Here is an 18,371-nt window from a genome sequence, read left to right on the forward strand (position 1 = left end):
TATTTCCTGCTGCAGATAAACTTCAAAAATCTGTGGTTGCACAGTCTGATGGGGATATCGAGATATGCGTCAGTTAGATCTACTGAAGTCAAGAAGTGCTCCTGGGACAAAGAATGAGACCATAGCCGGGGTCTGCATCTGAAACTTTATTTTGAGGTTGAGAATGTCTCTGACACCTCCCCACCCCCTGTACTTCTGTACAATGAAGAAGATGGAGTAGAACCTGGGGAATCTTTCTTCTGAAGGAAAACTGTAACTCCCATATCCAGAAGCGGATACATTTTGTTCTGGATCAGATTGTGTTTACAGGGTCGTTGAAGCTGGGTGACTGCAAGAAAGAAAAGATGGAGTGGAGCCTGCAGCTCGATAGAGTATCCCTGGCTCACTATTTTCCTGACCCACTTGTCAGTGGTGTATGAAGACCATTTCCCTAGAAAATGGGAAATCCTGCCCCTTAGCTTCAGCTCTGCGAGGAAGCCTATGTGATTTGTCAAAGTGGATTTTGTGTGTGGCGGACATTCATCTGGACTTTCCCCTTGGACTGTGATTCCACTGTTGTCCCTTTGGGAATCTGTTGCCCCTTTGCTGGCACTTCTGTGCTGACAAGGGAAGGAGCTCCTCTGTTTGAAGGCTGGACTATAGTGCCTCCTGAGGGTGCTTCGTGGGGAGGGGGGAGATTGTCTGGATTTGCTGTATTGTTAACCACCACTGTATCCCAGCTTTTTTCCTAAAGGAGGGAGCCTGTAAACTTGGCCAAGCTTGGGACCTGCTTAGAGTGAATATCCACATTCTAAGGTTGAAGCCATAGGTGACACCTGGCTAACGAGGTGGAAGCCATGGCTCAGGCTGAGAACCTCATTGCATCCATTGAGGCTTCAGCTACAAATACTGTGGTTGCTAGAGAGACTCTCTCTAAAGCGGAGCTGATGTTAAGGACAAAGATCGCCCTAAGGCTTTGAGATCTTCTAGCCAGAAATGAGAAGCTTCTGCAAAGCAGGTTGCTGCCACGGACACTCAGGAGGATGGTGAAGGTGGCTTCAGAGCCCTTTTTGAGAGTGGGCTCCATGTTTCTATCCATGGGTTCCTTAAGATAGAACTCCCCTTCAGAGGGAATATTCACGTCCCTGGTGAGGGATGCTATAGGAGCATCAACCTGCAGTGTCTCAGCAACAGAGTTCTTTGGTTCTCAAATTTTATAGACCCTGAGATTGCTCTTGTTAATAGGTTTGCCTTTATCAGGCTTTTTCTTCGAAGGAGGAGTGAAGGGATACTGCAGCCTCAGGGGAGGATTTTGAGGGGAGAAATTTACACTGAGGCTTACAGAAGTCTGTTCAGATTTCTGAGCCAGGTAACTTGCCTTCCTCAGTAGAGGAGAGCGAGGAGTCAAAGGACTCATATCGCTGGATTATTTGGGTTTTTGCTTTCCCTTTTTAGCTGTTTGTTTGTTTTTTAATCTTATTTGTGTGCTTTGGGAATGCAGAAGGTCTCTGTGGCTTTGGTGAGGCCTTTTGTGGCTTACCTTCTTTAGGGCCTAGAGCCTTCTCAAGTGGTCTGTCTCAGAATCCTCCCCTGCTGGGAAGGGAGTGGGAATTCATTATCCAAGCCATCCTGGCTGACTTGGGAGGGAAGTTGATTAAAATACCTGTTTCTTTCCCCAGAATGCTCAGGACCCACTTTAAGATTTGAGGTGGGAGGGATTTGTGGCCCCACAAGCCTCCCCTCTTTATTCTGCAGGGGTCTACTGGGACTTACTTACTGAGATGATGCTCAGGGTCCTCTTTCACTTCTGGATCTGGAGTCTTTCCTTCCTCTGCACTAGTGTTCCTGGTCCATTTTTCCCCAGTTGGACTTGCGGCTGCCTTGGTGTGTATGGGACTCCACCTGCCTGCCTGCCTCACAGCCTGGGACCTAGCGGAGTTAGGGATGGAAGGTTGAGTGCAGGCTGGGCACATTTTGGCTTCTGCCAAGCCTGGGAAGGGTTCCTCACATACAGAGCACCACTAGGATTTAACCCAGTACTTTCTTGGCTCCTCTGCCACGCCTATGAGGGACAGAGGGGCCAGAAGGGAGACACTGCAGCAGAGGCTCAGGGAGGGTTAAACCCCTGAAGGGTTAACTGACCCAAAGAGAAGGAGGAACGTCAAGGAGGGAGAACAACTGCTCCCCACTGCCCAAAAATCTGGGCAGAAAAGTTAAATTAGAAGTAGTAAGGGCAGGAGCAAAAGAAACTGCCACTGTCCACTGCTGTGGCAGCAGAGAATCTGGCAGGAAGCAGGAGCAGAGGGTGTGTGGCCAGATCATGCCCAATCAACCTTTGTGAGCTGCACAGAGAGAGAAGAGTGGCCCAGATGTCCAGAATTGTGGAAGAACCTGGGCTGCAGAACAAACAGCCATACATTGCATTTGTGAAGCAGTTACTATGCCATATTTGCAAGCCAATATATTACTTTAGCCACCTGTCCTCTTTCTACATTTTCTAATAGGAATCACAGAAAAAGAGAGATCTTCTAGTTTGCGCTATACAAACCTTTGGAGTGAATAATTGTAGGAGAACTTTGAAAGAAATCTCCAAGCTTTTGTAGGGTTCCATCTTTTTTCTGAGTTGACTTTGTACTTGAAGTTGATACTTGTTTTCTTAAGGGGTATTCCTTTCTAAATGATTGTGTAGTGGCCATCTAAACAGAAATACTAGTTAATATTTTAAGTAGAGAACCACAATTTCACTTATCTTTTAGTCCGCAAATTAAGTTTGATAATCCGCTGGCTCATTTTTACTCTTTAACATTACATATGGACTGCCGTTATTAATTTATACCTAACTCTGTTCCCTTCCTCTGAGGACTAAGGACACTTGTGTATGTACTAATATGCATAGCAAAGTCAATCTGAATATTCAGGCTGCAACAGAGTTTAACAAAACCATGTTTTTCAGCAAAAAATCCACCAAAGTATAAATAACATTATAAAAACCAGGGGTCCTGGCCTCACTGAAATTGGTGGCAAAATTCCCATTGACTTCAAAGGGGCCAGGATTTCATTCCATGTACTGTGTGCATATTGATACTCTGTGAAAGCTTTAACACCACACAATTTTGTTGCACTTCAGAGGATTTCAAAGTACCTTCCAAACCATTTTTCGGACATACTGTACATGGATTGTTTCACTCTGATATCATGGGAAATGGTGGCAGTTTAATACCACTCAGCAACATTAAACAATCGTAAGGCAGAACTTTAAAAAAAAAAAAATCACACTTCTCTGGATATTTTTTTTTGCCTGCTCTATTATGACTGAAAGATTCAAGGAAGTTATTTTTCTGCTATTTTATTGTTATTGGGTATTAGGCAGCATTGTGTCTAGTTAGTTTCAGGGTTTCCCCTGAACAGAACATTCCTGTTTTCCCGTTTGTTGTTTTTTTACTTGATTTAGGCCCTGATTCTTCTATAGGATCCATTTAGGCACACCTGTGTGTCCATGGGGATCCCTTTTAAAATCAGTGGGGCTCTTGCTACATAGATATGAAGGTTGGTCTACACAAGTCCAGAACTAGGTGTGACTGTGTATAACGATGCCTTTGCACAGCCTCCACCTCAAATGCTCCTAGCTCAATGTGATTTGGACCTGTAGATGATATTTCATTACAAATACCATTTCTAATCTAGCCAACCAGTTTCCTCTGTTTGTGAGAGTTCTTAGCACAGTAACAGTGGAGAGAAACTTATTTTGTAAATAGAAAAAACTGATAGAAGAATCACAATTGTCAGAGGTACTCAGAGGCACGTGTCAGCTGGCTGGCCACAGGCAGTGCAAATTCACCCCTCTGTAAAGCCTGTAAGTGCTGCCTCGTGTCAAGGACACTGCTCAGATTTAAGCCAGATGTTTGCAGGACAGCTCTGCCATGCCTGAATGGAGGAGTCTGAAAAGGTGGTACTCCAGTTCTAGATCCAGGTGTTTGAAATCATTATGCTACTATTTACCCAATCCAGGGAAGGACGAGGAGGAGGAAGATTAAAGTCACAACTGCACAAAAATGAATAAAACCAAAGATTTTGAAACCAAGTGGCTGGGAAAAACTGAACCATCAACTTGTGCCATCACTGGAAGCAGAAAATCTGGAGGGGCCTGCGCTGAAGGGCAGAGCCTAGCCCTTCAGCAACAACAGTGGACCACCTTCAAGTTCCAGAGGTGAGGGGCATTAGCCCACAAGTAATGAATAAGGAGAGGAGCTGTGCAACAGAATCACCTACACCACTACCTGTAGCATTCAGGTATTCCTTAAAGGTCTCCCTGCCTAATATAGATTTACCATCTTTGACTCACTTGCAAAATCTAATGGGATGGCACCATAAGATGGTATGGGGATGCCAGACAAAAGTGGAACTACTGGTTAGTAAAACCAAGAAGCTCCTTTTCAAAGCCCCTTATTTATTTGCATAGATGTATATTTACATTAAAATGTTCAAACCAACTTGAAGAACAGAATAAAACAAACCATTTTCTTCTTGTTGATTTTAGCAGAACCGGACTTCATAGGTGAACTAACATTAGCTGTAGGTGTGGCATTTTTCTTGTTTTCACTTCTGACAAAATCCTAAGAAAATGAAGTATATGTAAGCTTCAAGTGCAGTTTGCATCTCAGCTTACAAAATTTCTTCTGGGAGAAGTAGCAGTGTTATGCGTATTAAAGAAGCAGCCAACATCTGAAGTGCTATAATCAGATATTAACGAGCTACTAGCCAGCATTTCCTGAGTGGTACATAACAGAGATATTTATTCACACCTAAATCAAAGTTTAAATCTTCTGAATTGAAGGCAACTGGAAATAATGGTAGCTATCCCATTCTGACATTTGCTATTTTTCTTTTCCATCATTTCATCTGTATGGGTGCTCTTTTGTCAAATATCTTAAAACTAAAGGTGGAAGTCACTCAATAAAATTAAAGTAAATTTAGCTTTCTGATGTAAATTCAGGTTGGTAGCATTTTACCATTGTTGAGCTGTCAGTGTAAGGCATCTTCTATTTTGGGACGTGATGTCACTTCCATGTATAAAACTTTTTTCCCCCATGATCTGTGTAAAGCCAAATTGCACACTGACAGTTCAACCAAAAGATATAATCAAATATATTAGTTGAAAATCCTGGCATGGGACTTTGATAACATTTGTGGCTGGGTTCTTTTAGGAAGACAGAACACATAGGAGTGATTTCAGGTACATGGTCTGTCAAGCAAACCTAATTGTGCAAGGAACAAAGGGCTAATAAGGTGAAGAACGAAGTTGCTGAATTAAACATGGAAGCCTGTGTAAAACTGTTAATTTGAAATCTTAAACCTGCTAAATAAGTCTCAAATAATACCAACCCTCACACATGCACTTTTTAGGTATTCTAGGAGTTTTTTCCTTCTCCTCGTCTAGGTCTTAGTGCTGAAAATATGTTACCACCGGTTATGCCTGACATTTATCCACTAATTTCAACCCTGTGTCTGTAAAATCATGATTTGGAAGTTTCAGAAAAATATAAATAAAATAATTCAGTACTTTTAACTTTGATATTCAGGGTTTTTTTTTTATGTTTTCCTATTTGGTCTGTGTCCAATTTAAAAAAAAATTGGGAGTATATTAGAATAGAAAATTGTCCAGACTAAAAAAAATTCAGTAATAATAAAATTCAAATAAGAAAACAGTCCTAGAAGGTACTAATTTTAGTTCAGTGATGTTGCAATGTTATTGTGACTTATCTAAATGCTAAATGGGATATGAAAAGGGAGTATTTCAGTATAAAAGTATCTCTAAAGTACTCATCTACAGCACAGACAACTGTATGTTAGATGAAACCTGCTCATCTATACCAGACAAAGAGGTTCAATACCTGACCATGGCCTTCAGAAGTACGCTTATTTCTACATCTGCTTTTCCAGCAGCTTGAAAGCATATTGCTCTTGAAGAAAATTGGTTGAAGAAACAAAAGTCATTTTAATAGACAATTGTGGATGTTCTCTTTCCCAAAATACTTTATAATGCAGAATTCCAGTTCAATGTTCAGTTATACAGTCTTCAACAGTTACTTTTTGCATTTAAGTTTTGAAAACAATAAAATATAGAAATTGTGATTTTTAATACCATTTCCAAGATCACTAAACTGAAGCCTCTACTTTCCTTATCTACTTCTCAGTGTGCTGAAACAAGCATTTTGAGATTCTTGGGTGAATGGTTCTAATGAAGGAAAAAGATTTCCCTTTTTTCAGGAAAAAAACCTGCTTCCACCCACAGCCATATTTTATGAGTGGTGCCCCTCCTGCCCACCAGCCAATCCCAGTACTCTTTAGAAGTGCTGAGAGAGACCTACATTAAACTCACAAGAAAGGGCTGCCACTGGCTGACAGGTACCATTATGTTGTCCCAGGGGTGTGAGGCCTGGCTTCATATTACAATCTGGCATTAGCTTTAACACACGGACTTTCCTTTGGCATTATTTCACAATTGCTTCTGACTAAAGTAGGAAAGGAAAAAGGCAGGTTGGTTTCAGGAAAGGAAAGGAAAGCCTGGTCAAGCCACAACAGTCAGGTCTTAAGTAAATGAAGACAGAGTCAAATACTTATAAAGGATATTTTTGTGTAGCTGATCTGCATAGCTGAAGAACATTTTTATATTTTGTTCCACTCTAAAAAATAAGCCACCACCAAGGATGCTCATCCAGAGCACTAGATACCCTTGACATATTTTTAAAGCCACAGTATAGGAGCTACAAAAAGTTTTCAACACTACACTTCCCCACCAGACATCCCACCCTCAACTACCTCAGCATAGCTAATATATGAGTTATACGGTACATAAAGATTTTTAACACCATGTTACATGCATGTAAAATCATGTTTTGGGCTAAATATATCAAAACATACAATTAGGAAGACTTTTAGCTGGCTCTAATATGAATCAGATACACAAGGGACAGCATGTTTCAATTTTAAGATAGGATTCCACTGCCAATACAGTAAGATACACAAACATCAATCACGGTAATAGATCTAATTATGTATTGTAAATTCTAAAAAGCTTGTGTTCAGTTTAGGACTTACCTCATCGAGCTCATTACTCTTCCTTTTCCTTCTTGTCTTGGGCATTTTAACAGTCACTGGTGAGGCACTGCCCTGGTGTTTCACTTCCATTTTATTGGGATGCAGAGGTGTGAACTGAATCTCCATCTCAGGTTTAGGAAACCTGCTACCTTTCCCATTTTCTGTAGATACTTCAGAAGAGTCCAGAACAGTGTCTGAATGGTCCTGAAGACACATGGGGTGAATTAAAGAGAACAAAAATATTGCTGAACAAGCTTTAAAATAATTTTGTGATATGAAAAATAAAAAGTTAAAATAGCACTTGAAAAAAATCCACACATTCAGTAGCTATTGGCATTTGGGAAACTTGTCATGGCACGTGAGGGAGCCTACATCTTCAACTGTTGTAAAATGTAGACTTTTTTCTTTCTTTTTATTTTTTAACAAAACCAATAAAAATTAAGTTTCTAGCCTTCATGGTTGCGAATATGGTTCCAAATGTGAACCCAATGCAGTGCTTTCTTACAGAGTCATCTCCTCAGGGATGCAGACAACTCCAGCTTTGCTCTATAGCTGCTTACTGCTTTCCAAAGCAACAGTAGAGAGGAAGCAATATGATTGGAAAGTTTGTGCCCCTGATGCTCAGAATCCTGTGGGCAGCAGCAAGCTCATTGGAATTACATCAATTTCACTCTACTGCTACTTGGAAATTAGCCAAGGACAGGAGCTATTTAGGGAGAGGACAAGCTGAAAACAGGCTAGAAAAGGGATAGAGTAGCAGACCTTTCCACACCTCTATGTTAGCAAAGATGGTAGAGGTGTAGGATACTGAGACCTTGTTTCCCCTCCAGCAGTGAGAAAGCTCAGAGGTTGAGGAAAAGGAGGAAGAAAGTTAAAACTCCTTCTTTCTAACAGCTCCCACTAGGGTTCCAAACTTACAGTGGATATAGAAAATGGAGCACACATCCAGGAACAGTATTCTAGTGAGAATCCCAGCATCTTCTCATTTCCAAAGCTAGGGGTGGATTCATAATGATATCACTCATTATGTAGGTATCATGTTAGTAAAGAGTTTGCAGTTTAAAGGGTCAAGTTAAATGAGAGTTGGGACTTTGCCCCACTTATAAACCTGCACATGGGAGCTCTGATCTGAAGAAGGCATATCAAACTTGCCTTAAGTGTAGCCCATTTAAAGTGCCTTAAAAAAAAAAAGTTTCATCTAAGACTCACTCATTTTGCAAACACAGTCAGTCCTTAATTAGATCCCATGAAGTAGATATTATACTTCTTTTATAGACATAGAAAGGGGTAACGGGATTCACCAAGTCAATGGCAGAGCGGGGAGACTGCCCACCACCACATCTCTCCCTCCCTTTAGCTCTTTTTATTGCTTTTTCCAGCACAGCAACAGACATTAGTGAAAAGCCTGGGTACCTCTGAAGCAGCTAGAAACAAAGAACAACCACCAAGTGACCTGTCAGTTCTCCACAAGCCACCAGGAAGAGGCCTGTGGACTACAGTTTGAGAACTGCTATCTTAAAACATTATACATATAATTCCTTTAGCTTTACTATGTGCATTAGACAAAAGCATTATCATCACATATCACCTAAAAGAAAGTTATATACCAACCTCTGTTTCATCTAATGAAGATACACTGCTTGGACATTTTGATAATAGATTGTCTTTAACTTCATTGCAGTTTATTGGGATACTTTGTCCAGCTATAGGATTATTCTCTCTCTGTTTTTCCTTAAACTGTAAAAGACTTAGAATGAGTCACAACAATGCTAGAGTGTAAGCTTCAAAATTATGTTTGAGCTATCTACATGTTCCAATATAAAAGCTCAATACATTTAAGTTCATGAATGTTTGTGCAGGAGGACAATATTAAACCATTTCAAAAGACCTATGCAGTTAATATCCAAAGGTACTTATTGTTTTTAACATTTCACTATTACTATATCATGAAAATATTCAGACCTGATAATTTTCTGTTAGCAGCTTCTCTCCTCATTCATAACAAATGGGTAATGAACCCGCCACCTGGGGAATTTGGAGGTAGTTATATGTTGTTGCTGGAAGGTCCAGGACTAAGTCCTGCTCTACAGCTCATGCCACCAGAAAAGTTCTTCCAAAAGGTGTAACAGCAACCAATTAATAGCAATAAGACAAAACCTGAAATTATTGAAACTAACTTTAGAGCAACTGTATGTGAGAGTCTCCATTCAGAGAAAAAAATTATTATTTTTACAAGTTTTATTACAGTCATTTACCAAACCACCAGATTGGGTTCAATGAACTAGAGAAGCTGCTAACAGAAAGAAAATAATCAGGTAAGAAATTTCTCATTCTGCTGCCCAGCTTCACTCTTCATTTACACCAAATGGACAGTAGCAAGCAGCAATGCACAGAAGTAGAGGGGGTTAGTGAGTGGAAGGATAAAGCAGAATTTAAACTCTTGTTGTTATGGTAGGCAGAAATAGGAAGGAACAGGAAGTTTCCATGATATAAAGCGAAAGCTTTGTAACTTGAAGAATTATTTGGGAACAAACCAGTTGCACCAAAGGATGCCTCTGGAGAGGTATGGAAACTACTTTGCAAATCTCCCGCAGGTAAGGCTCAGACACACAAAAACTGTACGGCACAGGGTGTGAGCTAGAGATACTTTCCATTTTCCAGATAGGGGTCCATAATCCCAAGGTTGTCAATCAACACTAATGCTCTGCAAGTTGCACACTCGTCCAGTAAATTTCTAGGTGGAATTTAAAGTACTGGCTTTAGCCTATAAATTCTGCATGCTTTGGAATCTAGTGATCTTTAGACCACGCCTCTCCCTGCGCCATACTGCTAGAGTTCAGACTGACAGAGCTTCTATTAGTTAACTATCTAGGTAGGTTCTGAAGCCCCACTTTTCTCACAGGCATTTACAGAGATAGGGTTTTCATAAGTGGTGGTGAAGTTGATATTTTATTGGCTAGAGAGTGTCTTTTACTTTATAGATTTTCCCACTAAAATCAAAGAATTTGTACGTAGAAATTTGGTTAATGAAAGTATATTTAAAAGAAAAAAAAGATTTTCTACTCGTGTTAAATGTAAGGAGGTATCAAGAGCCATTGGGATGGATGCCAGTGAAATTAGAAAATAAACTATTTGTAAGTAGTTTCTCATATTTATAGAAAGTGTCTGCTAAACACAAGGTTACCTGTTTACTATGGAGGTATTCATTCCCTTTATTTTCTCCTTCTTCAGCTAATGCAGTTACCCTTAAAGTTTTAAGATTTTCATGACAAGAAAGTTGTTTTAGCTTCTTTATAGTATCATCTTTTTCAGCCAACTGTCTCCTTAGTTCTTCTATTGCAGTTCCATAATCCTGTTTAACATGTTACAAATCTAACTATATACACTGAGAAAGGATTGACAAAATACAAAATTGACAGACATACTTACCAAAAAACAAAACAAAACAAAAAAAACAGTAAAGAAATGGGCTAGACTCACATGTTTAATAAATTAAATGATTTTTTAAAAAAGGCAACTTAATTCTCTGTATTAACTTGATAATCATAGAAAGTACCTGTGACCGACACCAGCTGACAAAGGGGCACAGAGGGCATACATAGAGATTACAGGGATCTCCCAAGCTTGGTATATACATTCTAGTTCACCAAAGAGGGTCATGTAAGGTCTCTAACAACAGCTTATGTGATACTAATTATGAATATCATAATCATATGTATGTACTGCTACTATGTAAAGAGTTATGTATATATAATGAAAATATGTTCTTATAGGTTTGCAATTAAGAGGCGAAAAACTGGTTTCCTGTCAGACCAGAAATGTTCATCCATCTGTTGAAATGTAAATTGAGTATTGTCTCATTAACAATCACCAGTCTGAGCTCAATACATATTGTGACATGGCAGACCAGGTACTAGCTCATGCCAAGGCCCATGGGCCTCATTGAACACTGACAAATGCATAGCTGGAAACCAGTCTGACTCACCTGTGAGTTAGTGTTGTCAAAATAGATATTAGAGTTATAAGAAAGTGTTTAGTGGTTACACTTATGAAATGCTTGTAGGATGCGGCACGTATTAATATTAGTTATAATATCTGTATCCCACATCATAAGGTAATATTTGTTTGATCTGTAACAAGCGAGAGGGACAGAGTCAGTCTCTCTCTCTCTCTCTCTCTCTCTCTCCCTCTGCTCCCCTCCCCCTCGCCGACAGCTTGACACAGATGAAGGATTGTAAGAAGGAAGAGAAAAACGGGACGGGGAAAAGAGTGTTATCTGGAAGTAACTTCAAATGTTTACTGGACTATAGTGGGGGGCAAGGAAAGCACCCTCTTAACCTGCACCTAGGGCCATGTGATTACATTCATGAAAACAGTATCACAATCAGCCTTGGTTGGAATGCTGCAAAAATGGTTTTTGGCAAGATACGCCTGCTTTAGACAGGAGGTTAGCTGTTAAATTAAGTTAAGCCTCCAGAAAGCAAGTGTTGATTTTGTTTCATATGTAACCCCCTGTTTCCATTTTCCTTACTCAGTATCTGTTAAATAGTATCAGAAATCAATAAATGTATGATTGTTTTAACTACAAATGTAACTCAGTGTTATAAGGAGCTGATCCTGAATTGACTCAAACAAGCTGGTGAATACCCTATTCCTTTGGGAACAGACCTGGTAGTACTGTGAGTGTTCAGAGGATAAAGGGGATTCTTCAAAGGGGCTTGGGAACCGGGGTGCATCTAATGTTAACCTGCAAGGAAAAGTAAGGGCTGGCATAGCCCAGAGGAAATTGTTTGGGTGGCTAACAGATTGGAGGTATGTCGAAGAGCAGACACCCAATTAAGCACATGCAAGTCGTCTTCTTGCTGGAGACAGGGATGGTTAACAAGGTGATTCAGTCCTGGGCACTCGAGAATTGTCACAGTACCAGAAAACACATACAGCATCGAAAAAAGCAGCCTCATCTTCCTCATGCTATTCTGCCTATGCACTCCAAACCTGATGAAGGTTTCCCCCTCTTGAGGTACAATGAGTTCAGTCCCTATACCCATTCATTCATAACCTCTCTGCCAGGACTGCCAATAAAGGTAATAGTTGTGTTGGTGGTTTTGACATGAATACCTGTCCTCAAGAAACTGGACTGAGACCTCATCTATTGATTTAATAAATCACCAAAACAGCCATCAAATGTTAACTAATTTAGTTCCCACATTTCATTTTTAAGACTCATGAATGCATTGTAAGAGGGTTTGTTCTGTTTCTGACACTGGCCAAAACAGGAAGTTGGGAAAGTGAAGGAAACAACAAAAATGTTTGGAAATTTTATTTTGAGTTTAATTTGAAAGTTGGGTTAACTCTTTCATTTGTTTTTTGCTTTTTTTCCTCCTCCCCGCCCCCTTGTCATGCCACTGTGCATCCTGGTCTTGGCCTGGAGCTGTGATGGAAATGAAAAGCCAACAAAGGCTATTTCTCATGGAATTTTCAGAGTGGCTAGTCCAAGAAAATACTAGAAGTTTCATAAGAAAGCTTGTTTGAGATTTCCAGTCCAGTTTCTTTATCACAGGGTTCAAATAAACTTCAGATGCTTTTCTGAACCACTGAACCTTTTGGAAGTTCGCCCACCACTAATGCCAGTTCATTTCCAAAGCAAGCTATGAGGCTGTTTTTATTTTTTAAATTTGCTCTTAATTGCTTTGAAATGTTGAAAATATTTGAAGCTTACACAGCTCTGAAACCAAGACTGCAACAATATGATAATGCTATGTAGAACTAATAGATAACAAATCAAAATGCACTGGAGGAGGATTAGCCTGACCTTTCCTGAACCCGTTAATGTGGTATGTTTCAGTTCCTCTATTTCTTTATCTTTTTGAATGTTGCTAGAAACCAAAGTACTGAGCTGTACTTCCAAAGCTGCTACCAGCTGATCTCTTTCTTTACGCCACTTTTGCAGGTCATTATCCTTTTCTGCCAGCTGTGCAGTAAGCTTCTCCTAAACAGAAAATGGAAAGTGATTAGAAAAGCCCTGAAACACCTTCTATTTGAACTGTCCCAACTATGTGGTTTCAAATGATTAACTATTATATTTATGCTTAAAAAGGAAGACCCTAGTAATTTAGGAAATTAAGCCAGTGTAAGTATTTTACACTTACACAAAGTGAGACAAGTAATTTAGTTTCATTTGCAACAATTTGATAGTGTATAAAAACACTAAAAAAAACAGTGTATAAAAATAATAAATCTTGTTCTCGCATTCTCTTTTCAAGGGCAGAATTCAGTAAAAAAAGCCCACTCCAACTACATAGATTCATTTCCTGTTATGCCTAAGATGTTTCTTAATAGTTATGTAAGTGTATGATCAGGGTGGATAAAAATCAATTATTTTAAATAAATAGATAATTCCTTTTTTTTTTAATTTAAATTGGATTTTTTTGATAAAATGCTTTTTGAGGAAAAAAATCTATCCAAAATATAGTTTTAATTAAGATACATTATAGCTCAAAGATATCGCATCATGGAATAGGGATTACAAATTCTAATTCTATAGTATGAGACAATATATTCATGTAATGTTTAAGAAAAGTTTTGTAAATGAATTCCAATAGTTCATGGATTAGGGATCCAATCTTATGGGGTTCCATAGGCTTCTGTATAGATTATTTAGGTTAATCTTTCTATCGACCCAATGGGACGCAGTGCTCAGTCTAGAAGATACCATCAGAGATGCTTAGTTTTGCAGTTCTCAGACTGTGGATTTGTGTGTCCAGAGGTAACACGCTTGTTAAACAGCAAAAATATTTTTAAATAAATAAATAATATATAGAGGTGAGAAATAATAGACCTCAACTCTATTGTCACTCTGCAAATTTGTGTACACAGTCAATCTCTTACCTCTCTCTAAAAGTGCAACATTTCAAAAAGTTCAATGAATAGATTGTTGGGGGCGGAATAGATCTGGACAAGGAGAAGCAGTATGGAGATAAATGTGAGAAGCAAGGGACATATGCTTGTTTTGTTAAAATATTATATGTTTGTGGTTGAAGAAAAAAATCCAGACTACTTAACACTGTTGTTTTAGTTAAATAAAACAATTTAAATGTCTATCTGGTGATGTTCTCTCCTCCGAATACAGCATGGCAAGAAAATCCTCCAAATATTAATGATTAACCTGTTGAACTGGAGATAGTTCACCTCCCAATGACTTCATAAATATCTGCTTCAATTACCTTTGGTAAGTGAAATAACCAAACAATCATTCATTTTCTGATATAGCCGTAAAACTAATCTGAAAAGTTTTCAAAATAAATCACTGTTTAAAAATGTACAGTGTGTACCTTCTAAAAATGAAACCTATATCTATCTCTGAGTTGTGAAGAATATGTATTAAGGTTATAACAACCAACAAGAATGCACTTTTATGGAGAAATCCATGATTAAATCGAGTCTTTCTGACTAGGGTGGATTTGTTTTAAAATCACTATGTATGATAAAGAACACCACAAACTGACCACCTTCCAGCCTGACTTTCCTGTAAAATGACAAAAGAAGAAAGAAGAACTCAGTCCTCTGAAGTTCCAAATACCCTTAACTTCCAAGAGGAGTTAGGATATCTCACAGGAAGCACTCTGCAGGATCAAGCCCTTTAATTTTCTTTGAATCCTGTTTAAAACATCATGAAAATTAGAACGGATGCTCTACTACTCACCACCTCTGTTTGCTGCTTTCCGTGACGTTCTCTATCTTCAGCAAATTTTCTCATCTCTCTGTTTCGGTGATTCTCAGCTTCTTTTACTTGGGTTATAAGCCCCATTTTTTCTTCCACCCATTTCTTTCTGTCAGTTCTACACTTTTCTTCAATTTCCTTTGTGATGTAATCAAAAATTTAAAAAGAGTCAGGTATAAATCTTTTCTTAGCCAGGGAGAAGGCTCCCCAAGGTTAGGCTGATGTTAAATTGACAATCTTTGCGTATTGTAGGGAGGACACCCAGTTACATTTTTTAGGACAAGACAGACAAACCTAATAGTAAAACAAAGATATATCAATCCACCAACTGGATACCAGCATATTCCTGAAATAAACTTTTTCTTTTATTTATAAAAATAGCACAAAGCTTCTAAAAAAGACTTTTGGAATGGTATTATGGGATAAACATTTGTGTTTTGATCTACAGCAGCGTACATAACTTAGTGTAATCACAGAATCATAAAAGGCTAGGATTGGAAGAGACCTTAGGAGGTCATCTAGTCCAACCCCCTGCTCAAAGCAGGACCAGCCCCAACTAAATCATCCCAGCCAGGGCTTTGTCAAGCCTGACCTTAAAAACCTCTTAAGAATAGAGATTCCACCACCTGCCTAGGTAACCCTTCCAGTGCTTCGCCACCCTCCTAATGAAATACTTTTTCCTATTCAGACCTCCCCCACTGCAACTTGAGACCATTGCTCTTTGTTCTGCATTTGTCACCACTGAGAACAGACGAGCTCCATCCTCTTTGGAACCCCTCCCTTCAGGTAGTTGAAGGCTGCTATCAAATCCCCAGTCTTCTTTTCTGCAGACTAAATAAGCCCAGTTCCCTCAGTTCATGAGGAGAGACTGAGGGAACTGGTTTTATTTAATCCCAGGTACCAATCAATTTGTGCTAAAAATTTTACCAGCAAGAACCCTTGTTCCTGTCCTCTCCTGTCCCTATCCCTTGAATTCCCTGCTCTGCTGCAGAATGAACTGCAGATGCATACTACTGCTCCCCCAGGGCAGAAGGGCAAAGAATATTACCCCATATGACTACAAAGGCAGAGGCACTGAGGGAAAGTGATGAACATGTTTCACTTGAAGAATATCACTTCAGCCAACATAAACTTTGCCTCCTTTACCCTAAGAAGCAAAATGACTGTCCACAAACCTCTTTGCAGGACATTCTCCCATATAACTCGTCAGCAACTGACAGGACTGAACCAGTAACCCAGGTACCTACAGAAACGCAGGTCCACTAATTTCTCAGAAAGTCACATAATGCTATTTCTATCTTCCCTGCCAGATATAATTTTCCTCAGAACTAAGGTATAAATTTCCTCAGAACTAAGGGTGCAAGCTGGATCCTATAGTAAGGCAACTAGTTGCATTTCTCAAGCATGCAGTATGGTTACCTGGCTGTCACAGCACAGCTAGCCTTTGAGGCACGGGAAGCCCAAGGCCCTGGCTCTTTTCTCATCACCCACCTGGTTTTGGCAATCCATTCCTCTGCTTTAATTTTTTTTTTTAAAGAAGTTTCCACTCCTGGCTCCTTGAGAAGACAGCACTGAAGATGTAAATCACATGAGCTGTAAGTCTATTACTGATTTTTTCTTCTGTCACAGATTTGTAGTCCCATGGTCTGGTCTTAAAGAACCTCTGAAATGGGAACTCCCAGTTTTGCAGACATGCCGAGATTAATTTACAGCTGTGGGAGATCATGGTGCCTGATCACCCTCAAGCTCCGTTGGCAGAACCAGCTCCTTTTCCCAAGGCGTCAAACATAGGTCACCACCATAAGGGGGTGGAGTTAAGGGTCAGAAGGCAAAGTTCATCATCGTAAGAGACAGTCTAATCTGATGAACTAAGCATGGGACAGAGCAGAGGTTCTAACTGCAGGTTTGGCATAAACACTTTCCATGGCCTTAAGCGTTTTTGCATCCCTGTCAGAATTGCACATTATTGTGAATGCTTCATATATGAAGTGTTAAATGTTACCATCTACTAAAAGGATAGATTTTGTATTTTCTAAATAGTTGTGGTTATTAGAAATGTTATGAATAGGATGTGGGCAAACTGACGGAAGAAAATGGCAGGCAGAAAAGTAAAGGAAGTGTTCAAATGATTTAGTGGTTTGGCCAGAGCCCAAAGAGAAACCAACTCTTTTGCGCAGAAAGAATAAGGATTGGTTAGACATGTCATATATGCTGCACAGTACGTAGCAGTTATGGAATGATACTTCATCTTTCAGAAGGAAGTTCCTTTACTAGTGAGACTCAGTTCGCTCACACACTTGTATAACATGCCCTACATGATATAGCTACTTGCCTGCTTTAAACTGAATTCTCTGTGTTTAAAGTTAAGTCACCAAATTTTACCTTAAGTCTTTCTTGCAGACTGATTAGTTCTCCACTAACTGCATCTATGTTTTTGTCCTCATGTTTGTTTATTTTTTGTTGCCACTCTCTATTACTTTTCTCCAGCTCTTTATATTTCTGCTTCCATTCTTCCAGTTCTAGTCAGAATACAAGAAGAAATAACGTGGTTTGCATCAATTTCAAACTTCTTACCACATTCACACCCTTCTTGTAGTACAGCTCCCATATTTATCAGTCACAACTACTGCCAGAGCGAAGATATGGCAGAAATGCCGCCATTGGGCCAAATTTAAACAAAACTCCAATGGTGTTATGGATTTGGTCCAATATAATAGCTACAAACTCAATGATGAAAATGGAGAATTGTTCCTAAGCATCTACAAAATATGTTTTTGCTCCTACTCTAGATAGATAGTTTACCAGAAACTAATCTCTCAGTCTCTTCTAATTTCGCCTCTAGCACTTGATCTTGTTCCAGCTGAGTCTGTTCCTGTTCTTCTAATGTCAGTCGCATGTCTTCAATTATTTTCTCTTTTGCACGCAGATCTGAAGATTTAAAAATAGATTTAAAAACGAGGCTCCTTTTTCTCCCTACCGTTCACCCCCAATTTAGTGTGCCCATTAAAAGCTCTGGATCCAAAGCTCTGTTACAAAGTTCAAGAACACATTTACACTCTGCTGGCCAGAATTCTCAAACTTGGGTATCCCCACCCACAAGAGTAACAAAAACTAAAATCCAATCCACTAGCAGCAAAGGGCTTATCCCAAAAAGAGATTTGGAGGAAGAGCATTTAGTCATTTGAAAGTTTCCTTGTGAGTGTCTTTTTCTAATACTATATGAGAGGGGAACCACTGTTCAACTGAGGTATAATTCATCAAGGCTGCAACACGTAACTATCATTAAGGCTAAGTTTTTGTCACGGATATTTTTAGAAAAAAGTCAGGGACAAGTCATGGGCAATAATGAAAAATTCACAGAAGCCTTGACCTGTCCATGACTTTTACTAAAAATACCCAAGACAAAATAGGTAGGCTGGGCAGCTGGGGTGTGGGGAGACTGGGAGCTCCAGGGTTCCCCGCTGTGGCTGGGGGCTGCCAGGTTCCCCCTACCATCCACAGCAGCCAGGAGCTTCGAGGGTCCCTCTTGCCTCCCACAGTGGTGGGGATCCCTCCTGCAGCTGGCAGTGGCTGG

At 39.6% G+C, this 18,371-nt stretch overlaps 1 protein-coding gene across 2 annotated transcripts in view; it reads right to left on the reverse strand.

Moving 5' to 3' along the window:
* Positions 1-18,371, reverse strand: part of KIF20B (kinesin family member 20B) — an 87,009-nt gene that overhangs the window by 8,056 nt on the left and 60,582 nt on the right. For both annotated transcript variants that reach the window (XM_030569885.1, XM_030569884.1), the window contains exons 24-32: positions 17,600-17,725; positions 17,180-17,316; positions 14,780-14,935; positions 12,890-13,066; positions 10,262-10,429; positions 8,689-8,814; positions 7,078-7,281; positions 4,494-4,592; positions 2,528-2,675 (exon numbers count right to left, since the gene is read on the reverse strand). In XM_030569885.1, the coding sequence (XP_030425745.1) occupies positions 2,528-2,675; positions 4,494-4,592; positions 7,078-7,281; positions 8,689-8,814; positions 10,262-10,429; positions 12,890-13,066; positions 14,780-14,935; positions 17,180-17,316; positions 17,600-17,725 (1,341 nt within the window). The remainder of the gene's footprint in view (positions 1-2,527; positions 2,676-4,493; positions 4,593-7,077; positions 7,282-8,688; positions 8,815-10,261; positions 10,430-12,889; positions 13,067-14,779; positions 14,936-17,179; positions 17,317-17,599; positions 17,726-18,371) is intronic.

Source organism: Gopherus evgoodei, chromosome 7 (assembly GCF_007399415.2).
Source record: "Gopherus evgoodei ecotype Sinaloan lineage chromosome 7, rGopEvg1_v1.p, whole genome shotgun sequence".
NCBI lineage: Eukaryota > Metazoa > Chordata > Testudines > Testudinidae > Gopherus > Gopherus evgoodei.